General features: G+C 39.0%; 1 protein-coding gene across 1 annotated transcript in view; it reads left to right on the forward strand.

Annotated features, from left to right (window-relative positions):
- Window positions 1-10,314, forward strand: part of CHSY3 (chondroitin sulfate synthase 3) — a 286,631-nt gene extending 276,317 nt beyond the window's left edge. The window contains exon 3 of the mRNA XM_015067361.3: window positions 3,541-10,314. Within this exon, the coding sequence (XP_014922847.3) occupies window positions 3,541-5,103 (1,563 nt within the window). The 3' untranslated portion in view covers window positions 5,104-10,314. The remainder of the gene's footprint in view (window positions 1-3,540) is intronic.
- Window positions 10,315-12,257: the final 1,943 nt, after the last annotated feature.

The raw sequence follows: 12,257 nt of genomic DNA on the forward strand, positions 1-12,257 counted from the left end.
GATGAATGAGATAGAGAATGTTTTTGTATGTTAGTTGGGCATTTGCATATTCTCTTTTGTGAAGTGCCCATTAAGGGTTTGTTTTTTTGGTTTTTTTTTGGTTTTTTTTTTTTCCATTTTGCAGCTGGGTTTGTCCTTCTTGCTTACTAATTTGTATAGGTTTATTACATATTCTGGGTATTAGTCCTTTTGGTATGATCTGTTAAAAAATGTCTTCTCCCATTCTGTAGTTTACCTCTTTGTGTGTGTGTTTGTGTGTGTGTGTGTGTGTGTGTGTGTATGTGTGTGTGAATTCTTTTTTTTTCAAATGTACATAATTTACCCTTTATAATCTTATAATGATGTTTTTGAGGAACAGAATTATTAATTTTAATGTAGTCCAGTTCATCAATCTGTTTTTGTAGTTGGTACCTTGTGTCATATTTAAGAGTTCTTCACACAGTCAAAAGTCATGCAGATATTTTATTGGGTAAACTTTTATATTTATAACAACAATCCATCTGGGATATATTTTCCATGTGGGGGCAGGGGGAGGAAGGGGACCAGTTTTTCCTTTTTTCCACATGAATATCCAACTATCCTTGCATTATTGACAGAAAAGGCCATCCTTTCTCCACTCTTCAGTGTCTTTATTTGTTGTAGATTATGTGATATTGTAAATCATGTGGTAGGTTTATTTATGGATTATTTTGGTCTTTTGTTCTATTTGTTTATCTTTGTATCAGGATCATACTGTCTAAATTTCTATAACTTTTTAATCTGCAGTATATCTTTTTTTAACGTTGTCATGAATATACTTGGCTTTTCATTTCTCTATAAATTTTATATTTTTATTATTTTTTAAATGTTTATTAATTTTTGAGAGAAAGAGAGAGAGACAGAGCATGAGCAGAGGAGGGGAAGAGAGAGGGAGAAACACAGAATCCAAAGCACAGAATCCAAATCCTCCGAGTTGTCAGCACAGAGCCCAACGTGGGGCTTGAACGCACAAACAGTGAGATCATGACCTGAGCCAAAGTCGGACGCTTAACCGACTGAGTTAACCAGGCACCCCTCATTTCTGTGTAAATTTTAGAATCATCCTGTTAATATCAAGAGCAACATTTTCTTTTTAATAAAGGGTGGGATTTGTATTGAATTGCATTGAACCTATATATCAAATTGAGAATTGGTATTTCACAGTATATTTTGAACAAACATTTGCAAATATAATCCAGCTGTATATAAAGAGGATGATATATCAGGATGATGATGGGTTTAGTCAGTGGATAAAATGGTTGTTTAATATTGGAATTTCAATTAGTGATTCACCATAACAGAAGAAAGAAAGAAAGAAAGATATCACACAGTCTTCTCAATGGATGCAGGAAAAAAAACCTTGGATCAACTTGAAATGTCATTCATGATGAAAGCTCTTACCAAACTAGAAATAGAAAGGAACTTACTTAATGTCTTAAAGAGAGAAAATGACAACTTCTTCTCTGAGTCTGGGATCGGAACAAGGTTGTGCTATACCACGTTTTACTGAAGATCCTGGCCCGAAACAAGGAAACTAACTCAGACTTGTGACTTGGCAGTTGGCTTCTGCAGAGTGGGAGTTCCAACAGACAAGAAATGGAAGCTGCCAATCTAGAAACGGGTGCAGTGTTGTTCCTAGTGTGGTCTCTTAGTTAAAGTAGTGACAGAATCACTGGGGTCCAAGAGAAAGGGACAAAGACCCGTCTCTCAATGGGAGGAGCATCAGAGAATTTATCACTGCTATTCTGCCACAAGTTCTTTTACAAGTTAGGAGCTAGTTATTTTTTGTAGTAAACTTGAGCCCCTACCTTGATTGACTAAAAAATAATTAGTCATTAATTTGCTTCCTTGAGGTCTTCCTAGGCTGTACTCTACTGTTTTTCAGCACTGATGTTGCTATGGAAAATGTTGTGACAAGACTTGTTCTTTTCCCACTTAGAGCCAAAGTGGGTTTTGTTTGTTCATTCTTCTCTTTTTTTCTCTTGGCCTAATGACACATAGTTATATATCTGCCTCTATTTTCAGGGAAACATGTCCCTCAGGTATATTTCACATATATAATTTTATCTTAAATGTATATCTATGTGTACTGAACATATATTCAAGCCTTTAAATGTGTATAAATATTTATATTTATATATGTGTATGCATGTATACACAAAGACTTATATCTCCAAACTTCTTATCCCCTCTTTTATGTTTCCATTATTTGGCTAAATTTTCTCAAGTATCTTTCTCCTGAGTTTTCCACAAATCTCTTTCTTGGGTTCTTGTAATGTGATTATCTTTCATTTTAGTTCTTTTCTTTAAGCTCATGTATCTATTTCTTGAATTGTTATTTATAGAGATTGTATTTTTTTTTAATTTCTTTGACTTGTCTATAATTTTCACTTGCTTTAGATATGTATTCATAAGTTTGCAATATTCTTTTCCTCTTTATTCATCAATATACTTACAGCTATCTCCTGTCGCTGCTGCCACTGGTAGCTCTCCTTCTGTTCTTCCTCCACCCCCTCCTTTTTCTTCTCCACCGGTACTTCTCTTGAACGAGTGTAATGGAGGTTTCTTTACTGACAGAGAAGAAAGAGTCAGCTGGCAGTTTGCAGTATGATCTCATCACTCTAGATTTTTCCCCATTTGGTTTCTATTTGAAGTAGTGAACTTGTCACACACCAGCATAGAAACCTTCTGGCTCGTAAGGATGTGAAACATGTCTAATTTGGGACATGATCCTTTAGATCAGTAGTGTAGATCAATATAATTTCTGTTCCGCATTACCTTAACAAGAACTTACTCCGAGCGTTCCTGGGTGGTTCACTCAGTTGGGCGTCTGACTTCATTCAGCTCAGGTCATGATCTCGCAGTTCGTGAGTTCAAGCCCCACATCGGTGTCTCTACTGTCAGCTTGGGGCCTGCTTCAGACCCTTTATCTCTCTCTCTCTCTCTCTGCCCCTCTCCCACTCATGCACACATACATGCTCTCTCTCAAAAATAAATAAGCATTAAAGCAAATTAAGAAAAAAAGAACTTACTCTGTAAACATGGTATATCAGAATGCTCAATAAAACTTCGGTCTCCTTTGGGGCTGGTATGGCCATTCCAAGCAACAAGTCATGGGGTTTACTCCTCAAGGTTAACCCTCTATTTTGTAAAGCCCATGATCTATCCACACTGCCTGTCCCTCACAATGATCCTTTATGGGTTTTGGATATATTCAATTCATATTTTCTTTGATGTTTTGGGTTGACTTCAAAAGGAATAGAAGGACAAAGATTCTTTACTTTGGAATACACAGCTGTACTTTAGTGTGCAGTATATGTATGTAACAGGAGGTTAGGTTACAGTGTTTGGGCGTGTGAATTTGACATTTTAAAACTGTTTTCATTTCTTTTATATATATATTTGACAATTCATTTTATAACTAATTTCATTAAATATTTTAATTTAAGTTTAAAGGTTTTCACTTATTGCTTTATTTATTTTTAAATTTATTGTAACTTCTTGATTTCTTTTACTTTTCAGATGCAACAACTGTTCCATGAAAATTACGAACATAATCGGAAGGGTTATATCCAGGACCTTCACAACAGCAAAATCCATGCAGCCATAACACTGCATCCCAACAAAAGGCCTGCCTACCAATACAGGCTTCACAATTACATGCTCAGCCGCAAAATTTCTGAACTTCGCTACCGCACCATCCAGCTCCACCGGGAGAGTGCTCTGATGAGCAAGCTCAGTAACAGTGAAGTGAGTAAAGAGGACCAGCAGCTGGGAGTGATGCCTTCTTTCAACCACTTCCAGCCTCGGGAGAGAGATGAAGTGATAGAATGGGAGTTCCTGACAGGGAAGCTCCTTTACTCAGCATCTGAGAACCAGCCTCCCCGACAGAGCATCAACAGCATCCTAAGAACAGCACTGGATGACACAGTCCTACAGGTGATGGAGATGATCAATGAAAATGCCAAGAGTAGGGGACGGCTCATTGACTTCAAGGAAATTCAGTATGGCTACCGCAGGGTTGATCCCATGCATGGGGTGGAGTACATTTTGGATTTACTCCTCTTATATAAAAGACACAAAGGGAGGAAACTGACTGTGCCAGTGAGACGTCATGCCTATCTTCAGCAGTTGTTCAGCAAGCCTTTCTTTAGAGAAACTGAAGAGCTAGATGTCAACAGGCTTGTTGAGAGCATTAACAGTGACACTCAGTCGTTCTCCTTTATATCTAATTCTTTAAAGATACTATCTTCTTTTCAAGGTGCCAAAGACATGGGAGGGCACAATGAAAAGAAAATACACATTCTTGTTCCTCTCATTGGAAGGTATGACATTTTCTTGCGATTCATGGACAACTTTGAAAAAACTTGTCTTATTCCAAAGCAGAATGTAAAGCTGGTCATCACCCTTTTCAGTAGGGATTCTGGCCAAGATTCCAACAAGCATATTGAGCTGATCAAGGAATATCAGAATAAGTACCCTAAAGCAGAAATGACCCTGATCCCAATGAAGGGAGAGTTTTCCAGAGGTCTTGGTCTTGAAATGGCTTCTTCCCAGTTTGACAATGATACTTTGCTGCTATTTTGTGATGTTGACTTGATCTTCAGAGGAGACTTTCTCCAACGATGTAGAGACAATACAATTCAGGGACAACAGGTGTACTACCCCATCATCTTTAGCCAGTATGACCCAAAGGTAACCAATGGGGGAAATCCTCCCACTGATGATGACTTTGTCTTCTCAAAGAAGACTGGATTTTGGAGAGACTACGGCTATGGAATTACCTGTATTTATAAAAGTGATCTGCTGGGTGCAGGTGGATTTGATACCTCAATACAAGGCTGGGGACTGGAAGATGTAGATCTCTACAATAAAGTCATTTTATCTGGCTTAAGGCCCTTCAGAAGCCAAGAAGTAGGAGTGGTGCATATTTTCCATCCAGTCCATTGTGACCCTAACTTGGACCCTAAGCAGTATAAGATGTGTTTAGGATCCAAGGCAAGTACTTTTGCCTCAACCATGCAACTGGCTGAACTCTGGTTGGAAAAACATTTGGGTGTCAGGTATAATCGAACTCTCTCCTGACAGTCCAGGCAACACATATTGCCTTTTTAAAGGGGAGTTTACCTCATTGTTGGTTGTTGTTATTTTTATTTTATTATTGTTATTTTTATTATTATAATTATTATTGTTATAATTTTATTTTGTTATCCTGGTCTTAAACTACTCTTGGTTATCTTCCAAAGAGTGTTTGTTGACCTCAAGCAAGAAGAGTCTGCAGTTCACTGATATTTCAGATTTCTACTGAAGTCAATTATGTATTACTTTTATATATCTTTATTCGAGATTGAGTTAAATCGTGGCAATCAAATGACTTTTGAAGCTCATTCATCGTGAGAGACAGCTTAGAAGAATGTTCTCTTGGGGCTTAAAGATGCAATATCGACTTTTATTTCGTTTGTTAAATTCAATGTGATACAAATATTTACTGGTGAAAGGTACCACAAAAGTGCTTTATGCTTCCTATGGGGAAGGGACTCTGTAACATAAACTTGAGTTTTGTAATTTATACAAGGACTTAAAAATATAGACAATAATTTTCTTCATCTTTAGAATTTTTAAAGTAAATGAACACTTATGATTGTATGTTTATTTTTTAAAAAAAGTTTTAAAAATTGAGGAGTTTTGTTCCACAAGCAACCGGTACGGGCTACCCTGGTCTTCTGACAATTATGTACTCCTCACAACTGTCTGCTATAAATGCGAATGAACTTTATTTTCTCAAGGAAATATGATTTAATTAAATATTCATGTACATTTTAGAAGCTTTATGAAACGATGTCCTTCATTTGCTGGCAAGAAGATAAACTATGACAGAACCTGGTTATTTATAATAAAACACAGGTATAACAGTAGTCTTTTTCAAAAACACTGAAAAGTTTGTGTTGTTTCCTTTCAGTCATACTTGATGTAATTCTTAAGGGTCATACTCACCAAAATGTGCTTATTATAGAGACTGGAAAAGTTAACAAGGGATTATAGGCATATTGTTTGTTTTGTTACGCTTTAAATCCTGGCCTTCACAACTGATTAAAATGAGTGGCTTCTTTATTCAATAACTTACATTCCAGGAGAAGCATTCTTCCTCAATCTCTTCAGCTTTGTGATCAAACTGAACCAAGAACAGGTCAGAAACTGCCTTTAATTGGGGTTAATTTGGGTTCTCACAAAATGTAGCATATTGTACATATTGTTCTACACTCTCGTTTTCTTTTTTTGCACAATAGGACCAAAAATTGCATCAAAGTTGATTTGAAAGCTGTTGTAAGTTGCTACCATTATTTGGAACTAATTGCCAGGAGGCCATACAGCATTTGCCTTAGCGACGGGTTTTGTACAGGGTAATAGTCTCTTTTAGAGAGGACACTTGGGGAGCCTCAAAAATAGATAACATTGCTTAATGTTGTGACAAATATGATGGCACTCTCCTTGACTATAACATATAATCTTAATAATGTCAGACTCATTAGAAAGGAATTACTGGCACTTTTAGACGTTAAAAATCTTGACAGGGCCAACAATTCAGAATTGATCTCTGCTCTAATATTTTCTCAGCCTTCATAAACCCTTACTTTAATAGCTTATTTTCCTACATCATGTGGCTTACTTTTTCAGCGGGTTTTATTTTCCTGAGCAGTAAATATATTATCATGCAGTAAAGATAGTCATTTGGAAAGATCTACTGCAAACTAATAATTGTTAATTATTTCATTAATGAAGAAAAGAAATCAGTGTCTGCTCATCTGTGTAGCTTAGACAACTGAAAAAGAGCCCGAGTTGTGAGGCGACTACCCAGGGATGAAGTGGCATTCTCTGTAATACTCACGGAATTATGCTGATGAAACAAGGAAATGCAGAGATCTCATGTGACCTTAATTACATACACACATACTGTACTAAAATTAAGATAAGTGCATTTAAGTTCTGTTTTGTGACTTTGCATTAGGCTTTCCTATGATTTTTTTTCAGGCACTGCAGTATTTCCTGACTGAAGATTTATTGGAATTATATTAGTGAAATTAAGAGTGTTTTCCTGTCTGTGCAGTGTCTATTATTTAAAACTCCTTTAAGGTTGAAGGGCAACACAGCATGAATGCAACCTGAAGCATCATATACGTATGTTACCACCATTATCTTATTTGGATAGCTGCGAGTTTCCTGTTTAAGCATCACTCCAATAACAGTTCAATCCTAGTGATCATCTTCTGTCCACTCAATATCATTCTATGCATTTTTCTTGCATTATCCTTTTATTTTTTTATTTTTTAAAGTTTATTTATTTATTTTGAGAGAGAGAGAGAGAGAGCATGAGCAGGGGAGGGGCAGACAGAGAGAGGAAGAATCCCACACAGGCTCCACACTCAGCGTGGAGTTCAACACGGTGCTCAGTCTCATGAAATTTGAGATCATGACCTGAGCCAATATCAAGAGTTCAATGCTTAACAGACTGAGCCACCCAGGTGCCCCTACTTCCATTGTATTTTTAAACATAATCCTCTCAACATCTCTCAGAATACTGATATTATTTTCTTTATTCAACAGATATGGACACTGAGGCCATGAATAATGAAGTCACATGTCCTGAGTTACACTACTGGCATACTGTCCTTAAGATTTAAGTTAACTCTTGTCCAGATCTGGAGCAGCTCTCTTTCCACGTGAACCCAAGGCTTCTCAGCTGTTGGGGTGATATAGAAGACAGTGGGTAAAGTTCTGGCTGACACCATGAACACGTTTGATCCGCCGTTCAGCTTACGTCTGCTGTATGCTCATTCTGGGCCAAACTTAGTTTGCTGATGTTTGGTCAGTAAGAGCCCGTTCAGGCTTTTCATCCCAGTCTTCCACCACTTTGCTAGCTCCCTCTGAGTAGCACTGTGTTGGGGAAAGGTTTCTTCTAATTGCTTGCTCACAGGTCACTGGATATCAGCCAGTAGAAAAAAAATGCTGAGGGTTCCTGATGCCAGCAGCAGCCCTTATCTCTGTGGTGTCAGCCTGCTGAGTACAGAAGCTGTCTGCCATGAGCACCACCATGTAATTGTGTGATTATTTATGTCATTTGACCCATACAGACTTGGCATAAAGCAACTTTGTCAGAGCTATTTCTGAATCTAAGAGTTGAACCCATTGTGCCTAGTAATAGACGAAGAACAATAGGAATAAAATCCCCAAGTGTGTGAACTGATAGTCCAAACAACAGAATGGAATGCTCCCTCGAAAGGGAAACTATAAAGTCCCACTGTTTGTAACATAAGAAAGCTGGAGCCCATCTCCTCCAGTCAGCAGCTCCATTTCGGGGCTACTCTGGTTTCATGTGGTTGCATTTTCAGATCAGGCCTGGGCAGTTCCTTCTTCCAGGAAGAGGACCCAGAAGACAAGGGTCCTTTCTAATGGCTTGGATTGCCCAGATTGCCTGTCATGCTGCCAGTCTTGTTAAGCCCTCACCTGGTACTGTCTTGTTCTTGAGGGAATGGCCTAAGCCAGACGTGGTCCTAGAAAGAGACTGGTGTCTTCCCTCTTTACCTCTCTGCACCCAACACAAAATATTTTTAAGCAGGTAAAATATACCAAGATGAGTTGCAAAGAGCCAGTAAAATAGCTGTAGTTCTATTTCAGCCATGGTGATGAGATATGTATAGGAGAAGGAAGGCATCAACACATTTGAATTATGTGGCCAAGTTGCCTTTCTTTCCCTACCACTTGCTTTCTGAGTCACTGCAAGTCCCCTTCAAAGTTCTTACCGTAGGGATGTCTGTAAGAAGGGACTGCTAAATTCTGTAGGAAATTGTACACTTAAGCTCTCCTTTGTGCTTGATTATTGAAGGCGTATCTCTATGATTATGGATATTACAAGGCAAGTGGGCAAAATAGTGTCCTAAGGGACAATACAGGTATCTGTTATCACTTCTTAGTGCTGCTGACTTGTCTACCCTTCCCATCTCCACTCTTTTCTTTCTTAATTTTTTTTAACGTTTATTTATTTTTGAGACAGAGAGAGACAGAGCATGAATGGGGGAGGGTCAGAGAGAGCAGGAGACACAGAATCCGAAACAGGCTCCAGGCTCCGAGCTGTCAGCACAGAGCCCGATACAGGGCTCGAACCCAGGGTCCGCAAGATCATGACCTGAGCCGAAGTCTGACGCTCAACCGACTGAGCCACCCAGGCGCCCCTCCCCATCTCCACTCTTATTAGCATCCCAATTATTGTCAAAGATACAATACGTGCTGAGTCCAGAAGCCTTCTAGATCTTCAGTTTTTGAGCAGTGGCAACAGTAGAGGCAGGATGGAGATGCAGAATAGATGCCAGTGCAGCTCGGCCTCTGTGTGCCCCCCAGCCTCTCGCAGGCACCAGCTGCACTGCCAACGTTACCTTGACAGATGGTGGGGATGAGGAGACTTCCTTCGGCGGTGATTCATGCCCCCAGGTGGCGACATAGTCACATCTGCCAACCACCTGGTGCTGGCACAAAGCTGCCAGCATTTTCATTTCCATCTTCAATTTTGACATCCACTTGTCTGTTTCCCTCTTCCTTTCTCATGTCGGAAGCTGCCAAGGGCTGTGCCATATTTAGCGTTCTCTGCCGTGAAGGATTTTACTTCGGTTGAATTAAATAGATACGTATTCATCTGTAGGTTGATTTAAAAGTAGAGATGGGACGCCTGGGTGGCTCAGTTAAGCGTCTGATTCGGCTCAGGTCATGATCTCACAGTTAATGGGTTCAAGTGCTGAGTCCTGCTCTGTGCTGATAGCTAGGAGCCTGGAGCCTGCTTCAGATTCTGTGTCTCCCTCTCTCTCTGCCCTTCCCCCCTCACTCTCTGTCTCTCTCTCTCTCTCAAAAATAAGCAAACATTAAAAACATTTTTTTACATAAATAAAAAATAAAAAGCAGACGTACTGAGTTTTTATTATCCATCATGCACAAGTATACATTCTTTATATTCCATTCCCTGCTGCAGTCATTATAGGATCAATTTTGATGGAATTGGTGAGTATAAGATTGGAAGGAAAAAAAATGTATTTACAATGATTTAAAATGGGCCTGTTGGGGTGCCTGGATGGCTCAGTCATTTAAGCATCTGACTCTTGATTCTGGCTGAGGTCATGATCTCATGGTTTGTGGAATCTAGCCCGGCAGTGGGCTATGCACTGACAGTGCAGAGCCTGCTTGGGATTCTCTTAGTCTCTCTGTGCCCCTCCTTTCCCCCCCACCCCCCACCATGCTTTCTCTCAAATAAACATTTATTTTTTTTTAATGTTTTTATTTATTCTTGAGACAGAGAGAGACAGAGCATGAGCAGGGGAGGAGCAGAGAGAGAGGGATACACAGAATCTGAAGCAGGCTCCAGGTTCTGAGCTGTCAGCACAGAGCCCGATATGGAGCTCAAACTCACAAACTCTGAGATCACGACCTGAGCCGAAGTCGGACACCCAACCGACTGAGCCACACAGGCGCCCCTCAAATAAATATTTCAAAAGCAATAAAATAAAATAGACCTATCATATAAAAAGAGAGTGTCCAACAGAAAAAAAAAGATGCTTTTCTTTTTTCCTAGAATGCTCTTTATTTTGGTAAAGTGTTAACCAGTTAGCAAATATTTATTGAGAACTTCTTGGGAACAAAAAGCTCAAGCAGGAACTCTAAGACTGAAAATAGGCGTCACCTGAAGGCAAACTTAGAGCTTCACTCAGGCCTCCTATGGAGCTGTTCTCCATTTCCTTATCAGGTCTTCCCCAACTCCTATTCCCTAAATCTCCACCGCCTTCACATTTCCTTATTTTATCCAAGTGGGGAGAAGCATGTGTATATGCCAAATAGAATCTGAGATCTGAAGGTGAATTTCAAATACAGAAATATGAACCCACCTTGATTCTGGCAGCAGGTGTTCAACTTCACATCAGTCAAAAATAACTCAGGGCCAGAAGTTCATATAAAAGTGAAAATATATACCACAACATTAGGAGTAAGAGCTTTCTGTATCTCATCTGCTAACTATTCACAATCAGCCTCAGGTTTATTTCCCCTTCTTTCCCAAACTTACCAAAGTGGCTCCAACACCTGTTTCTGAAAGGAAACTCTTGATAGGTGGTAAGTCAAATGTTAAAGGCGGTAATACTAAGAAAATGGGGGAGGGGGAAAAGCAGTGTTCTGTGTATCCTTGAATTATTTTATTTTTCACTTGTCTCCTAGCTTTCATGCCATTCTAATATACCGATAACCTACTCTTCTTTTTAATATTTTTATTTTCTCTGCCACTGGGTTCTTCCCTGTCCCTCCCCCCACTCCCACTTGGAGCTACTTGATACTGTGTAAGCTTTAGACTGCAAGTTCCTGGTATTGGTTTTGAGAAGTTATATAAATCATGAGCTTGAAGGCTGAAGTTAAGATAAACTTTTCAACTCTTTTTCATTAGCAACCCTGGTCTATTTAAAGTATGCTGGGATTCATCTATCCTCCTTGTTAGCCAACTGGAATCTCAAGGGCACGGATTTTACAAAGCCCCTTGCGCATTTGGACTAGAAACTGAAAGAAGAGAACTTTGAAACTCTTTGATCCGCTCCAAGTGCTTCCTGTTTCTCAATTAATCTGTTCAACATTAAATTCAGGTTTGTGCTTTGATGGAAAAAACGTTGCATCAAAATGTTTACTGAGCTAATCATTCAGTTAAAAGAAAATAGATTTTAGGAATAAATCTTACTGTGTATTTTTTGAAATCATTTTGCTTTTGTAAACTAAATTTATCACAAAAGATACCAATTTGCATATATTTTATAGTATTTTTCTGGAAATCTGTTTTTTTATCAACACAGAGAGAATGCAGGCACACAAGTGGGCGAGGGGCATGGGGAGCAGGAAGGAGAGAATCCACACTCAGCAAGTGAAGCCAGCCACAGGGCTCTATCTCATGACCTTGAGATCATGACCTGAGCCAAAATCAAGAGTGCCACACTTAACTGACTGAGCCACCCAAACACCCCTCTGGTGATCCATTGTTACGTAGATCTTCCTTAAGAATATCAAATAATTATATGATTTAAAAACTTATCAGTGTGTTTTCCCAATATCAATAATGTTCATATTTTCATATGCTACATAAGACAAGCAGAATTCTTTTAAGAAGGCTAAGACTCAGAGCTCCAAAGAGAAAGGAACCATTATTGCTCATAATTAATTACCCATAC

The sequence above is a fragment of the Acinonyx jubatus genome, chromosome A1, assembly GCF_027475565.1.
Source record: "Acinonyx jubatus isolate Ajub_Pintada_27869175 chromosome A1, VMU_Ajub_asm_v1.0, whole genome shotgun sequence".
Classification (NCBI taxonomy): domain Eukaryota; kingdom Metazoa; phylum Chordata; class Mammalia; order Carnivora; family Felidae; genus Acinonyx; species Acinonyx jubatus.